The following is a 17,643-nucleotide window of genomic DNA, read 5'->3' on the forward strand; positions in this document are numbered from 1 at the left end:
GAAAAAACATACAGATATCATCTACTTAGTAGTGGAGCCATTCATCAAAGTGTAACACAGCCCTGTCCGCACATAGCAGCCAAACTGCTCGCATGCCTTCATAATGATGCAGTGTGTGTGTGTGTGTGGAGTGAAACCTATGTAAACAGGGAGGGTTAAACTATAGCTCTGAGGTTTTAAATAAATACTGGCTGAGCCTGAGAGCGGCGGACAGCCTTGACACACATACACACACACACACACACAGACACACACACACACACACACGACTATTGTCTCTTCTGCTGACACAGAGTGTGCGCCAGCTACCATAGTTGATGATAAAGCAGGCAAAAGCCCTCACTAACAGTGCTTATGAGCCATATCTGCTCTCAGTCATCTGGTGTTTTTGTAATATGAAGTGTTACTTGCCACTTGTTATCCAGTGGCTACACTTGTTATAACATTTAGAACTATACTGGAGCCACTTGAGGATACAGATAATTTGACAAATAGTTTGGTCAGGTTCTGATCCAGATGGCCATAAAGGATTCTGAGTTATATTGTGGATAAACTCACAAAATAAGAAGAGGAACAATATGTCACCAGGATCAAACTTTCTTCTTTTGGAGTGTGACAGCAAGATTTAAAGAACCTCTAAAGCAGACAAATAACACACATTGATGATGTAGAGCAGTAGAACCTATTAACCTTATACCGGGCAGGGGATGCTGGATAGTCTCGTCCCCATGCACACCAACATTATTACAAAATACAAATAACATCCATATGGTCAGTTTGTTGAACATTAAATGTCATCCAGACATTTATCTCAGGTACAAAAATACGCTTCAGCAAGAATAAACCTGTTGCAACTCTATCATGCATCCAAAGAGTCACAATCACTCAACGTGTCCTTTTCTTACCTTCAGATGCACATTGGGAAAGTAGTGTGGGGAAATGGGGTGTGTTGACTGGTGGTAATGGGTAAAAGAAAAGCGGTGGATCTATGACCTTATCTTGCATCTCATCTTTCTGCTTAAACAGTATGAAAAATAAATACAATGTGTCCGAAAAAAACAACACATCTATGTCCATCAATGCACATCTCAAACGCACATCTCTAATTGAAATGCTGGGTTTTATTGATGGGTTCATGCTAATCTTTTGTAAACAGCTTTTTGGCACTTGCCATCTATTAAACTGCAGAGGATAATTCTCTTTTAGTCTGAGCAGCAAAACAATTCCAACCAGCTCTCCGTGTTCCATTTGTTTGATCAAAACAACAAGAGCTGCTCTATTTTGACATTTGTTTGACAATTTATTCATTTCAACCACAATTGAAATCATAAATAAACCTTTTGAAACCACTTTAGTCATCTCAAAGGCCAACTTCACAGTTTTGGACCCTGGGTAAACCCACAGCCTATTATGTGAAAGATATTCTTTATCCAGACACATAAATGGTAAAGTCTCTAACTTTTTAAGACAGGAAGTGTGTTGCAGCTGTCCCATGTGGCTCGGTGCAGCCGGGTTTGATTGGCATATCTGGTGTGTATTTTTGAGAGGACGATAAGGGATGCTTAGACTCCAGGGGATAATGTGGGATTTTTTTGTCTCGGGGATAAAACCAGAGCTGTGCTGGAAGGAAAGCGTTGCTCCTCTCTCTGGAGGGCGACATACAACATCCTGCACAATTTGCATGATATATAACACAGTAAAAAAGTCCTATATAATATTAAATCTTCCCCTTTTGTTTGCACACTATGGCCAAACAGATACACCACTGATGTTATGTGTTACATGACTTTTATCCAAAATGTATCTGATAGTGTTTCACCTTGTAGCTATTACATAACTGCTGTTGGTGAGCAAACAGACGGATTACAATCAAAATGTTCATCCTGATTATCAGTCAAAATGTTGACAACGTTGTTAAAGCCTTGAGTCGCACACGAGCAGCCCGCAGTGAAACCCCTCCAGACGTGTGCGCCGCGGCGCGCGCGCGCGCGTGCGTGCGTGCGGCACTCTGCTCCCTGCCGGTGTTGAGTGAACTACAGGGACGTCGGCGGGTTCCAGCGGCTCAACCACGGAGCCGCAGAGGATTAACACAGCGTGCGTGCGCGCGCGCGCGCGGAGAGCCACTGGACCAACGACCGTGTGCGCGATTCACAAATCCACCGGCGTTGCCAGAGCGAGTCCGTTACAGCAGTTTGCGGCTGCGAGACGGCGAGAGGGGGGAACAAAAAGGCGTTCAGGAAACTCCGCCGTGCATCGTGTGTGTCAGCCAGGGAGAGCTCGGCGGGAATGGCTTCATCTCCGAGCGGCAACAGCAACTTTGATTCCGGGCTGGAAATCAAAACTCGCTCGGTGGAGCAGACGCTTATTCCTTTAGTGTCGCAGGTGAGTGCCCCCGCGCGTCGAAAAACAAGGCGTTTTATGTTACTTTGCTTCCCCCCCCCCCCCCCGTATCCCACCGGAGGCCTACTTTAAACCGTACTTTGGCTTCACAATAACTGTAGTGCTTTCACTCACGAGGCTCACTTTGATTCTCGTGTTTACCTGTTTGCACGTTTTCCGCTCGCGCTGTGTTTAAAGACCATCCCACGTGCGGTTGAGACGACTATAAGTTATTACGTTGTCCTGCCCCTCATTGCTTGTTATCGATAATGGTGTTTTATTGCAAAGTCATACGAAGTGTACACGTTTAACAGGTTAGATGCACATTAGACGACAGACACAGGTCGTGTTGTTGTTAGGCAGAAGTTGCTGTAGATTTACATAACAGGCTACACTCTACTGTAAAAGGGGAAAGTACAAATGGGAGCAATTAAACCAATGATCAGCCATCCAAAAAACAATTAAATTCACTGTGATACTAATCCCCCCCCCCCCCTTTTTTTTTTTGCTGGAGATCACCAGAAACTCTCCTGCTAGTCAGCAGACTCCACTTTGAGGAACTACTGCTGAAGGGGGTATAATAGTTTCCCCAGAAGTTGTGTGCTGTCCTTTGCCAGTCCAGTGCTAGGCGACTGTGAGGCCACATCTCTAATTGTGCCACTTTGGGGCACGTGTTTTGTTTTTCAATAAACAGAAGTAGAAGAAAGTCACACTTAAAGCCACTGCACTCACTCAGCAGCTCTTCTCTCGCACACTCGACATAGTTGCCCCAGCTTTTAAAGCATGGAGTTCAGGTCAATGAGTTAATTCAGCATGTTATTGTATAGTGCTGCAAAGTAGGCTATAGGTTGCAAACGCAGAGGCTGTTTTGTAAAGGTTTGTTAAGCAGTAATGTCATTTTAGGAACAACAGCAGCAGATTCATTTGGCAAAGCTTTAGCTTTTGAACCTCACTGTTATCCACTGTTGTTTCCTGGGAGATGGGTTGCATCTCCTGAATAACCACCGGTCTTATAAATGCTAATATCCCCTTCTTGTGCACAATGGTAAAGAGCAAGAGGCCTGTAAATGTCCTGTTGTTTCCACTAAGAGGTGCCTCACTAGTGGTTTAACAGAGTCTGGACAATACCATGATGGAAGGTTCCTGACACTGTCCTTCCCGCTGAGAACACTGAAAGCCGGCTTCCTCCTTGCACAGAACGATATAAGGTCATCCTGTACTGAATGAAAATGGATTAGTTATAGGAAAAGGACATCTGTCACGGGATGTGCTCTTGTGTGTGGCTTGTTCACTTTAATTTGAAGTAATTCACAAGTACACCAAAAAGAAAGTTTATACATTTTGTTATATAATATGAGAAATTAAGGGTAAATTCAGGTAAGGTTATACCTGTGACGCAAATAGCAATTACTGTACATTTATTTATAATAAGCACTGATGTAATATTGTGCAAAAGCACAAAGTAAATCTGCTGTACTCTGTGTTATCTTAATAATATGTACCGGTATGCTGCAGCAGGCCTATGGTGCACTCCTGCCTGTGGAGAAAGACAGGCTGATCTCCGGTCTGTAGTATAGAAGAATGTGCTATATGCTAACCGCATTCAGCATGTAACAGTCCACTGTGTTGAATAGTGGGCCTCAAGGACAATCTTTTCTAACTTTCTTTTGTTTCTCACTGTGAGGCCTGTCCCCATAGCAACAAAGCTCTGCAATGCTGAAAGAAACACCATTTCCATGGCCCGTTATCTCCATATGTAATGTTTTGTTGATGTGATGTCATCTGGAGGACGGTCACTCGGTAGGTACTGACCGGTCCATTAGTTCCACCCGCTGTGAGTGCTTTTCATCCAGTGTGGTCACATGCACACAAATTACTGCAAATATGCACCAAACATCTTCCCAGAGCTGAAAAGATTAATCGATCAGTCGATTGATGGATACAGCAACACTTATGATAATCATGTAAGTCTCTTTTTTTTCAAGCAACATTTTTATTCTCAAATGGAAATATGTGCTGTTTTTCTGTTTTCTATAATATTAAAATGAGTAACTGTTGGTTAGAATTTTTTTCTTTTTCCACGACAAGTTCTGGGAGTTTGTGATGGGCATTAGTTTTGGAATTTGTAAGCTTTGTTAGACCAAACAATGATTTGCTTAAATGGAGGAAATAATTTGTGGATTAATCGATAATCAAAATAATTGTTAGTGTCCCTACATTCAACGTGATTTCCCCCATTTACTTGTTTCACAATTTTAAATGAAAATAATGTAAATGACTTGTGTTGGGTTAATGTCCAAAAATAGGTGTGGTATCCTGTGTAATAGGAAATAGGAATATAACAGGAAAATGAAGGCACCATGCAGCTATTAATTGTTTCTTGCATTTCCAGAGGCTATAATGTGATGTGTTAGGGCATTTGAGGCATATGCACAGAATCAAAATGCCAAAATAAATCTGCCTAACTTGTGTCTGTACTAGTGGCCATTAGAAAGAGTGATATTTAATGCGACTGTAGTACTCTGATTAGCTCTAATGTGAGTAAGATAATTCAGTTGAAGGGTTACGTGACGGTTCTGAGAATGAGTTTTGCCATACATCGGTTATAATTGAATCATTATAGTAAGTGTAAACGCATTGTGTGGGCTGGTTTGTGTAGCTTTTCTTTTAAAGGAGCTGTCTATGTATGTGTGTGTTTGCGTGTGTATGAATGCCCCTGTGTTTTAGGGATTATTAGATGACTATCAAGGAGGAAATAAAAAGCAGTGTCAGTGAGAAAAGCCAGTGTTTGATAAGGTATCATGTTGTGCACTATCTCCCTTTTAAAAATGGTATTATGTATCTCTCCTCTCCTTTCATGACGTTGATATCCTCAGGCCTCTGTTATCAGCTTCACTCCCACCAGGGTGTAATTATAGGGCTGGGAGTCTTACGGCCTTGCACTACGTAGATACACACCAGAACATGCACACAGTCCCACCCACTTCTTCTCTTTCACCTGTATTGAGTCCAGGTACGTGCATTCATGTTGACAGTGAATCTGAATGGGGACTTCATTCCTAACATTAGTGCTACTCAGAGTTTTTGCAAGTGGTGTCTGAATGCATCTGAGTCCTATTTTTTGTAATGTGGCGGTTTTCTATCTGCATCCCCTATCAATGTTACCATTCACTTCACCCTTTTCAAAAGAAAAGGGGCCCTTTCTTTATTTGACAGAAGCAGCCTCCTCATCTTGGGATTCACTAATGTGTTTCACCTTCTCTTCTACAGTCATCTCCATACCAATAGACTTGCATTGTGAGGGGCATGGCGAGGGTAATTAATTGCTCTTGCGGTAGTCAAAAATGTATTGGGTATCACACAGAGAAGGGAAACTACATGAATGTGTCTGTTGTTGTGTGTGTCCTACCTGCAGCCGTCTGGAAGGCAATTAGTGATAATGTGGCTGCTTTTTCCACGAGATCCAATTCCTGTTTTGAAGTGGTGATTAGTGAAATAACAGCTCTGTTCCGGGGTTTTTATAATTGAGGTGTGTTCCTAGTAAAAACACGCGGTGCGGCCATGGTGGTCCTCCAGCTGACGAGGTGTAAGGGTGTTGTTTTGAGGGAAATATGTGTGGGAATGAAAAAGGGCAAGAAAGTAATATCTGAGACTTTGATCAGGTGAACATTTAAACACTTGTGACACACTGGTCTTGTGATTACATTGCTAGGCCGGCTCCATCCTTGTTTTGCAGTGCTCAGCCAGGAGTTTAAAAAAAGAAAGTTCAACTATAATTGGGCCTGGAAAATCTGTTCTCTGTCCAATATTGTTAGTGCCGACTTTGTCGTGCTGCCAGAGGTGCTGTGGTGCTTGCAGTGTTGCCGCCTGAAGGAATGGGTAAAAAAGCTTTTCCATGTTCATTTTGCTAACAAACTGGATTGAAATTACATATTTATTACCCAAACAAAAGCTCAGTGGAAAGTTTTAGGATGGGATTTGCCCCATATATTCTCCATCAAACAAAACGTTGACAAAAATGCTTTTCATAGACATACTCCTCACTTAACATTTCTGAAAGCACAACCATCAGTCACATTTTCATCTGTCTTTCTAGAAATATGCAGAAATGCAGCTTTATTGAGGCACAGGGCACACTTTCCCTCATAATGTCCCTGGTCCTGTGGAAGGGTGACATGACAAACGTCCAGGTAGTGAAGTAGTTTTTTACATCAGGACAGAGAGGCATTACCGTTGCAACGAGCCCGAACAGATCTGCTTCCTCACCGTGTGATGATAATGAAGACAAATGAGTCCCTGGCATGAAGTTGAAACCACCTGAGGATTACAGTGTGCCACAAGCATGCAATGTGTGTGCATTCACACTCGCAGACCAAAATATACTAGCCTCCTGCGAGTGAGATAAAATATGCACTCATTGTATCTGTGTGTGTAAGGAAGGTGGGGGATTCCAGTGAGGTTTGTGTGTCTTAGTATCTGGTATGTGTAATTGTTTGCTCATGGACGACAAAAACTAAATGATGGTGCCCGTGGTGCCGGTGTTTGAGGTGTCATGTGTGTTGCCACCATGACCATGTCACCTTCACATCAACGTTCCTGATAACACAATTTCAGCGCAAATCATATTGTCACCCGAAGGCGACAACTTTTCCTGTTTTGCCATAATCAGTGGAAGATTTTAACGAATGGCGAGTCTGTACACTATTAAATAGCCGACAGTTATCTTTCTTTTTTTGATTTTGAGACTCTGAGTGACTCTGAGCTCGACTCACATTGTTGTTGTCTAAATGAAGATCTGAGGCAAGTTCTTGCTTGGTTGTATAGTACAGATACAGGCAGTCAACAACCCTGTGTCATCAAACTGAAATGAGATGTCATTTCAGTTTTTTAGTAAAGTGGTCAGCTGACTTTGCCAGTTTAGAGAATTCACATTCTCTATTTTCATGATTACACTCACTCCCCTAATCCTCTCACTCTCACTCATTCTCATTTTTTGTATCTTTCTGACACACACACACACACACACACATAAATGGCCTGCATGACTAGTCTTTCCCCCTCGTCCTCCCCCTTTCGCTCTTCTCACTATTGCTACCAGGGGAGTCATTACTGATCGCTGTTAAGTGACGATAAAAGGCTCTGGTCTCACATGTCGATCTGTTCACCTCTTCCTCTCTAACAAACTTTTATGTGAGAAAGTTGTGTGTGTGTGTGTGTGTGTGTGTATGAGAGTGATTGCATGTGTGTGACCGAAACCTCCAAATAACCCGGCCTTAAGGGATCTGTCACCTAGAGAGAACAGCCAAGTTAATTTAATGGTGAAAAAAGCTCTCTCACCCGTTGCCATTTAAAGTATATGAAGGTTGTAGCTAATAGCAATAACCGCTTTTAATTGCCTCAATGAAAGCGTCTGCCTCCGATGAAGACATATTGCTATAGCTGGTAGGGAGATAGTGTATTGATTAAACAGCTCTGCCATTATCAGAGGGGCTCAGTGGCACAGTGTGCTTACAAAGCTCAGTCTGGCATTCTTTGTCATCTAAAAATGGAAAGTAATTTCAAGGACCTGTTCTCTATAAAGTATGGTCCCCTGCTGGCCTTTGGTTATGCAGTTTAGTTTATTTTGTTTCGAGTCATCCCTCATTGAGATTTCTGCCAAAGAAAACCTTTGACCGTGAGTTCTTATAAAGACAAACCAGGACATTAGTTATGTAAATATATATTGCTATTGAATTTTTCAAATGTATTTGTATTCTATTATCGCCATAAACTAATTTTAAATAATCTCAGCTGCCCCCTGTGTAAAGGATTCTTCGCAATGTGCAGCCTCTGTGTGTAAAGGGCTGTGTGCCAAAGGCTGTTAGAGGTATTCTTGTTCAGTATGAAGTGGTTCCCTGGCTCATTACCACCAGGTATTAAACAAACAGGTAGTATTTACAGGATTTTTTTTATTTTTTTATAGTTTATGATGATAAGATAGTGATGAGACGTCTCATCTCAAAGTGTGAACACAGCACACAGGAAAAGAGCTCTGTCAGCGGGAATGTGTTACGTAATGTAGCATCGTGTTTTGTGTTGTCCAACCTTGCTGGAAACACTCTGCATAGACAAGGACATACTTATTGACATTAATTACTATGTTGTTGCACAGAGACCATCTGTGAACGGTGCCAGTCTGTCGATACCTGCAACTAATATTTCAATAACAGCACGCCATCAGAAAGGATGTGCCTGATATGATGTGTGTACGGTGTGTACAGTTTGGTGGTGAAAAGATGCACAGAAACGTAACGTGTTACTGCACATGCTGTGCATGGACAGAGGAGACAGATGAGTGTGAAGGGACAGCCCACTTACTGTAATCTTGTTGGCATGCACCCGCCCACTCGTCTTGTCGTGTATTGCCAAAGATATCACACAACGTATCTATATTGTCTGCTGGCTGGACAACCACAGCTAAACAGATCACTAGATACTAACGTTTCCTCATGCCTCTCAGTCCATGCCCCCCTCACAGAAAACCCCTGCTTTTTGCAATAGGCCAAACTAATACTTTAAGATCCTATCCCACTCTATCTGAAAAAAACATGTCTGTTGTTTGCTTTGGATGTGAGTATCCTAAAGATTCCTAAAGATTCCTTCAAGATCATATAAAACCAAAATATATGATGGACATCCAAAAGCTCGCCAAGCCATCATGTTTGTTCCTCTCTCCAGCATCAACATTGTTGCACCTCAGAGGAATCCTTCAGTCTGACTTGTATGTGTTAATTGCTTTCTTCAAGCGTCTTTGAACTTCTCCCCTCTCGATAATGGGTTCTTTTAAAGAGATGAGGTTTGACATGACAGAACAACGAGAGTGTGAAGGACAAGGACAACACAGAATACCAAACATTTTTCTCATCTTTTCTAATTCAGAACAGTTAGAAATCAAAAATATTTAAAGTCTACCTTGTTACTCCAACCTTCTTGTCTCTCTTTCACATCTTTTTCTAGAGAAGGTATTATTTCTATACTATTTTAATGCAAATATTGACACTTGTTGTTTGATTGGCAGCTATCTAATACATCTGTAAACTACATCTGCACGTGTGTCACCTTTGACCTTGTGCAATAGTAGAGAGCTCTGCAGAGTGACACTTTAAGTCGTCGTACTGAGCTTACAGTGGAATCTTTCACTTTCAGATGCGAGTTCAGGGTGTGAGGAAGTATCAGTATGTAAGACTCTGTATAGCACCCTGTTTGTATGCCTTCCAGCCTTCCTCTGTGGCTCTGCCCAATTTCCTGATTTTGTTTTCCTGTCATACACCTTACTCTCTTGCTCTTTAATTCTTTGTCGTCAGCCTTGTGCTTAGTTTCTCGCCATCTCTCTACATTTAGCCCCCTTTTAATCTCGATCTCTTCAGAGAGTCCAGTGTCCCCGTATCACCTCATCAATTATGCAGCCTACGGAAAACCTAGCCAGAGGCTACAAGTTGTGCACAGAAAGTTCAGCCTCACCATTTCACTTCTGATCTTTTACCTTTCTTTCTGTGCTGTAAACTGAGCTCAGCCTATCCACCTATTCTGGGGAAGAGCCACGGGAACACCATGTGAGCAGCTCACCCAGATTTGGCTGTCCTTTTCTTTAACACAGAATTCAATCAAGATGATGGTATTCTTATCATCTTTTGTCTGAGTGACACATATCTTCAGGGGAAATGTTCTTGGAGCCAGTGCAGTGATGTGAGCACAATTGTAAGCAGATATGATTGAAAAAATTGTGAAAAGACTGAGTACCAAGAATGGGACACTATTGTTTTAACTTGATACTGATAAGTATTACTTATGGTGGATAGCTTTTTCTGATTTTTGTCTTATCGTCCAACTCTCGTGGCGCTCTTCCCTGATCAATAACCTGAAAGTACCCGATACAAGACAGGGAGCGTGCTCTCATCTTGTCACGGTTTCTGGGTGACTGGAGCCGGTGGGTGAAGCTGGGGGCCAGCGAGCCGGGCACACACACACACACACGCACGCACACACACACACACAGTGTCAACCCCTATAAATAAGTTAAAGTCACTTACCTTCTATAAATAATGTTCCGGTTGTTCTGGACATTCAAGCGTGTCTGTTATCTGAAGGACTGAAAGGAGCTTTTGGAGTTGCTGATGATATAAAAATAAATGTACTTGTCTGTGAATGTAATAGTTTTAGAGTGGAGTTATATTTATTATGGACTGCACTTAATATTCCTGTTTAGATTAGACTTCTGCTTCCTGACCATCATTTTAAACACTTGAAGACATGGGTATGTGTCATGAAGTGAAAGCATGTTCCCCAAGCCCCCCATGAGTATGTGTGGAAGAGTTGGTGTGTCACAACATAGGCCATTATGCAGTCTGAAGTCAGGGGGGCTGCATTCCTTCACAGGGCTCATATTTCAAGCTCCTACAATGTGTAATAGAGTTCAGTCTGAAATTGTGTCTATGTTTCGTTTATAGTGGCATCACGGCCGGGGTCAGACCTTTACGCACTCTATACTGGCTGGTATGCAGGAGTTAGTACCTTCCCCCCCCAAGGGCTTGAACTTGGCTTTGAGTTGTTCGCTCACCACTTTCATCAATGAATTATCTTGCTCAGCAACCATCCTTTAGCAATGAGGGCTTTGATGTTTGCTTTGACACACTTCATTGATTTATTAATGCGGTCATTCCCATTTTTAAGCCCCTCACTTCTCAAATGTCAAACCTCCAAGACCACATTATTAGACATACTTTTTTTCTCCTTCTGGGTGAGGATTTGTCTCACTCTGGGGATAGTTGGCCAACTTTCTTCCACACCTGACATCTTATCGTCCCATCTCCTTCCTTTCATCTGTGAACAATTTTCAGAGGCTTAAAAACTGGGAGTGCAAAGCATTCTGGTGGTAGCTTGTGATATTTATTTTAGGGTTTATATCAGACACATTTTAATTTTTTTATTTGTGTCTCAATTGGTAAATCGGAAGCAAAACTGTTTTATTAATGAAAAACAAGCCTTGTTATATGAGAAGCAAGCCAGTGCTTTGTGTCAGGTGTATTAGGTCAGCATCCTCCAAGCAGCCACTGCATGTCTTTTTTTTTTTTCTCCACCGAACATGCCATCACTGTGGGAGGCTGTCACAGAGCCTGGTTAAGCCACTTTCACACACTGTTCACCGCACACCATTATTTGTCCATTACTTGTAATTACCCATCACGATGACTGATGGAATGTTTTCGAGGCTGAGTTGGCAAGCAGTTAGGATTATCCTGTTGAGGACTTTATATAATTACCCAGTCATTAAACACGGCTCAGTGTGAAGACAACCTGAGGGGGGGCGACTTGCCAATGGTTGTTGTGTTGGTATCGCCAGGTTGTGGGAGCAGGCTGTTGTCTTCATGCTATGTTGCATCCAAGAAAGTGACTCTGGGACAAATGTTATTTGTGCAATAGCTGCTGCATCGCTTTCATTTCGAGTGTAGAAATCTCCAAGACTGGTATTTTGTTCTAGGAGCTTTATAAGGCCAGTTTTATAAAACGAGCTGATGATGATGATGATGATGATGATGATGATGATGATGATGATGACGACGATGAGCGGATTGTCTTGATTTGTATGAATTGGGCTTCATCTAAAATATGTTAGGTGATAATGGATAGTTTTCTGACAGGATCCATCAATTTACAGTTTTGCCTATTTGGCTTTTCACAGGTACTCATAAATCTTTACTGGTGGGCTAAGAGATCCTGACTAAGATAATTGAGGATCAGAAGGAAGAATAAAATAGAGCCTCATGAGGAACTGGAGTTTGCTTTCATATCAAGTTTCAACAGCAAAGAAATCATGGAGGGGGATATTCAAAGTTTGATGTCAGATGACAAGAACAAAGTAGGAACAGTGCTCTGGGCCACATTGTGTTTTGTCACAATGTTTCAAAGAGAAAGTTGTGTTACAGTTTATGTAAATGTTTTCCTTGTTTCATTTGAAGGTGCGTCATCTCACAAGGTGAGACTGATTATTCAACTCGTAAGAGATTTTCAGGGTTGCCTTTTGAGGAGCTTATCTGTTTTTGGACATACTCCAGAATACAATGCACATTGGCGTTGTTGTAGATGGTATGTTATTAATTATTTGCAAATGTTGGTCTGTTTATGCACACCAACAACGGGCAATGTCAGCAAATGAAACCTTCCCCCGGTAAAAACACTGTTTGTTTGTTTACTTTTCTTCTTGTCTTCCTGGAACGTAACCACTTGCATAATATAGTTATATGAATATTCTATGAAGGAGAGGCAAGTCATATTCAATTAATGAAAATAAATGTGACTTCAGTGTCCAGGCAAAGGCTTTTTCATGAGGAATGCTGTTTGAATGTCAGCATCCTAATCTGAAGGAGAGATTGGAGACTCCATTTGAGGATAAAATATGTGTGATTTTTCTGCTTCGTTTTTCTCCCCTTTTAATGTTTCCTGGACAAAATAAACAACTGCCATATCCATATAAAGATTTATACCCAGGCAAAAGTATGAATTAGACGTTTTTTTTTAAATAACCTGTTCTTCTGTGGAACAAAGAGCCCAGTGTAGCCTGCAGAAAACTGTAACTGCATACCGTGTACATTTGCAAATGGGTGGGATCTCACCTGAATTGCCCTGCTGCCTGGGTCAAAGATGCCTTTGATATTACGTCTTGGATGTTTTGTGATAACTTGCTTAGATCAAAGATGTCTGTGCTGTCAGGCCGGCTGTCTTGGTTTCAGCACGATAACAATTAGATCCACATACAAATGTGGGATCCAAGTGAAGAATTCTTTGTGTTGCCAGTATCTTGTGTTGCTTCCGTCTATTTTCGCTCTCCGGAGCGCTGTTACTCTCCCTTAGACTATGATTTGCTTCTTTTGGAAAATAAAAATCCATTTCAACAACAGACTCTCAGATAAACTTGGTAGAATAAGAGCTTTTGAACATTATTATACTTTTGTACTATACTTTATGTATAACAGGAACCTAATAAACAATCAGGTATTGCATTTCAACTCACTAAAAGTCTTTGATAGTGAGATAAAACAATTCTCTTCTCACACTTTACTACGTCATGTTAAAAAAGGAAGATTTCTGTAGAATTCTGTAGAGACATAACAAGATAATGTCACATATTTTCTTTGGATCAACATTCACAATGCGATTAAATCAGTTCATAAGAGGCTGTTTGACATTTCAGTCAAACTTCTTATTTGCTTTCTTCCCGAGAGTAAGATTAATTGATTCATACCACTTTTATGCCTGTACAGTAAATATGACTCTACAGCCAGGAGCCAGTTGGCTTAGCTCAGCATAACTACTGTAAACAGGGGCAAATAGTTAGCCCTAAGGTGAAACACTCCACCCACACGAGCTACTACAAGTCTGGCAAAGAATGGTCAGATATATTTATGTATGTAAAGTGTTGGGGAAAAAACATTTATAAATGATTTTCCTTAAACCTATAACTTTTAAATAGCTCATTAAAGGAGGTTGATGCTGTGTTTTCAGTAATTCAACTGTAACAACTAATGGCTTCATTTGCACAGCAGTGGGGAAACTGTAAGTGAGTTTTTTTTTTATAATAAGATACCGCTTGTCAACCATGCTTATAAAGTGCCTCTTGGTGCACTGTTTAATTCAATATTGTTATTAAATTAGTTGTAATCAGATTTGTCTTATTCACTCTTCGCCCAACCGCAACTATAAAGGGTTTTAAAGAGAAACAAGATTGGTGTACCACAAGAGTAGTTTGGCTCGTGGTCTAGTGAGCTGGTAAATTATTATTTTTGCTTTATTTCCTCTGTAGCTCTTCTCGGCCGTGCCTTCTGTTTTTCCCATCTTAGCTGTCCACCATTGTCCCTTATTTACTGTATGCCCTCTGCCATGTACCCGTCTATCTCTCCATCACAGCTGTCCGTCTGCTTTTCTCCCAGGTTTATCATTCTCTCTTATCGGCTGCGGGTTCCTCTAGGCTTCCTGCACCTCCTATCAGCTCATTATACTGTAGCAATGCTCTGCTTTCAAGAGAGATTATGCGTTACTATCAGTGCACTAACAAACCAGGTTCAGTGGGGTCCCATAATACAAACGCTCAAATATCAAGTACAGCTTTCATCCACATCGGACCAAATGTGTGTGTGATGCATTTGAATACAAGTGTTTTATGGGAACTGCTGACATAGGACGACTGCTTTAACAAAGACAGATTTTATTTGGCTTGTCACAATTTGTCACACGGTAAACTACAACTAGCTCAGGTCAGAGTGACTCCGGAGAGTTCTCTGCTCAACGCCCTCAGTGGGCCCACTTAAGACTTGATAGATTTCTCATTATTTTTAGACAGCTATGATGGAGCACCAAGTAGCACACGGACTGTTCTGCTTTCCTTTTAGATTCTACTTCCTGAATGGAAACACTACCCCTCTATGGCACATACATGGTAAAACAGTCTACTGCCTGCCATACCCTGGAGATGAATACTTCTCTTCATGTGAAACAATAACAAATATGTAGTCTGGAAGCCCTGGGCCATTTTCCCATCCCTTCTCTGAGAAGTTTCAGAAAGACTACGCATACTTGAACTGTGGCAGAGCACCAAGGAATCAATGTCAAGCTACAATACCAAGCAATAAGTGGATTGTATTTGTCATTTATTTGACAGTGAATGGTTCCTGGGAAAATATGAGCTGAGTTTATTGGGTTAGTACACTGTGTGCCAACCTTACAATCAATTCTGCAGTTTTGTCTTTTCAGCATGTGGACAGGGTGAGCTGATTGACTGTCAAGATTGTTGTAATATGGAGCCAAAAAAGGCAGAACAGATTCAAAATATGAAACACAACCAACACCATCCATTCAAAGAAATGTAACTTTTCTATACTAAAAAGTTGGAAAAGCAAGTCTGCATTGTCATCACAAAATCAATTTGGATTCATATACTTTAAGTGCTTCGTTCAGTAAAACATATCTGCATTTTTCATTCTTGGTGTTACTTGTTGAGTCAGCTAATCTGACCGAGCTTGAATTCCTTACACAACGCTGTTGTGCGACAACGCTGGAATAGGAGCGAACGAGTATAGTGTTTGACACTTTGCCGCGCTGTGAATAACATGAGGAGCCTGGAGCAAACATTTCAGTTGACTACTCAGGGGTTAGATGTTAACTCAGCTTTAATGGGAAAGTCACAGTCACCTGCAGAGATTTAACTGCAAATCATATTATGGCTTCAACTATGACAATGCACAGTGAAAGCAGCTAACATCTCGGTTCTGTACTACAATTCAGTCTTTTTTACTTATTCTTCAATTAGACATTTTCTAATAGCCATTCCTTATTTTAGACTCTGCTTCAGTTGTTTTGCTGAATTTATGTTCTTTTATGGTTTTGTATATTAAAGGAATAGTTTAACATTTTGAGGAATACTCATATTCACTTTGTTGCTAAGAGATAGAACTGAGGAGGATTGATACCTGTGTACAGTAAATATGCTACAGTCAACTGAGAAAATCTTGTTTCAGTACCATATTGACATGATTATCATGAATATATAACCAGCCCTAGTCATGACTGAAATAGTAATTACATACTATTTCACATGCAGCACTTTCTCCAGTAAAGTAAATGGTTTGGGCACAGAGAAGTCACCGTTTGAAAAAGCTTGGTGGATGTAGGTCTCAAGGCCCAGGTGAGCCACCGCCTCGGGTTGCTCTGGATCTGATGCTGACCCCCACAGTATTCCAAAGTATGCCGGAGAAGAGGCAGGTGAACAGTTGAGACAGCCAGAGGGAGTTTAACCTGGCAGTCGTGTTGTGTTCAGGGCACATCTGTCCTCTCCTTGGTTGACCCCTTCCCTGACTTTCCCTTTATCTGTCTCTGTCGCTCTCTAACTCCCTCCCAGAATTACGTGAGCAAAAAGGAATGAAAAGAGGTATTGTGCTCTATTGAATGTAAGCTGTGTGTGTGAGCGTTTCAGTGGCTGTCTCTCCTCTAGCGCTATGCGATACAACTATGCAGATATCACAGCCTTGATAACACACTGGTGTTTTAACTAGCGGCATATGTACTGTCCTTTCCATAATGTCAGGGTAAAATCGTACAAGCTTCACACACAGAACGTGCCTCTCTCTACATGAGCAGTGAAACAATTGCTGCTCAAAAGTTGTTTTTCAGAATATTTGATATAGCCTGCTGAAATTGCACTGTATATTGGCTCACAGTACTGGCTTTGCATTTAGTTTAGGAACAGAGCCCAGTAACAATACTGTCTTGTGTCCACTGACATACCTGTACTAGTTAGACAGCTATGCCTATTAGTGGCCTCTTTCTGTGCAATAAAGACATATTTCAGCATGCTTTTAGCATGAGCCCTTTGAGGAAAACACATTGATGTTTGTACTTTCACAGCTTGCAATGCAATGCTTGTTTTTTAAAATCTGGATATGTGAACAGCATGCACTGGCACTTGGGTTAAATACTCAGTACTGAATGGGCCTGTAGCACAAAGTAACAGAAACCACAAAGAACCAAAAGATTGCACTGAATGTCAGATAAACTACTAAAGAAGTATGGTGTTATTGGTATTAGCATAAAACAATTCAAACGCTAACCAGCCATAACTGGTACACAAGTAATTGTTGTGTTGGTATTTCCAACAGTAATTTCTTTCATGCCTACTGCATCCGCAACACTATTTGTAATTCAGACTCACCGTAAGAGACATGATACTCCAACATTGGTCATGGTCCATCTTGAGAAGTTAAACACACACACACACACACACACACACACACACACACCGGTGAATAGCTAGTTAGTTGGTCGTTAGTAATAACCTCTCTCTCTGATGTTTGCCGTGGTTCCCGTCTGCCTGTCCTCATGTCTAAATGTCAGCACTGATTGCTGAGCAAAACAAGGCCCTTCTATGGTGCAACTCCAATGGGATACAATCTGATACACACTCAATATACATACTCATACTCCTTATCCTTTATGGCGTTCACAATGTCTTTATTGTCTGTCAGAGCTGCAGCGATAAGTCGATAGACAGAAATATATTCACCAACTATTTAAATAAATAAATAATCAGCAGATTAATCAATAACCAACATAATTGTTACTTGCAGGTTTATACGTCTGCCCGTGTTTCTGTGTCTGCACTCTGCAAGCCATCAGTGTCGTCTGCTTGTCCGTCTTATTGGCTGCATGTCTGCTGGCATACATGGGCGAGTGGGCTAA

General features: G+C 41.3%; 1 protein-coding gene across 1 annotated transcript in view; it reads left to right on the forward strand.

Moving 5' to 3' along the window:
* The first annotated feature begins 1,939 nt into the window (after positions 1 to 1,939).
* The window catches only part of ctnnal1 (catenin (cadherin-associated protein), alpha-like 1), a 41,750-nt gene continuing 26,046 nt past the window's right edge, over positions 1,940 to 17,643 (forward strand). The window contains exon 1 of the mRNA XM_034545563.1: positions 1,940 to 2,382. Within this exon, the coding sequence (XP_034401454.1) occupies positions 2,287 to 2,382 (96 nt within the window). The 5' untranslated portion in view covers positions 1,940 to 2,286. The remainder of the gene's footprint in view (positions 2,383 to 17,643) is intronic.

The sequence above is a fragment of the Cyclopterus lumpus genome, chromosome 11 (assembly GCF_009769545.1).
Source record: "Cyclopterus lumpus isolate fCycLum1 chromosome 11, fCycLum1.pri, whole genome shotgun sequence".
NCBI classification, from domain to species: Eukaryota; Metazoa; Chordata; class Actinopteri; order Perciformes; family Cyclopteridae; genus Cyclopterus; species Cyclopterus lumpus.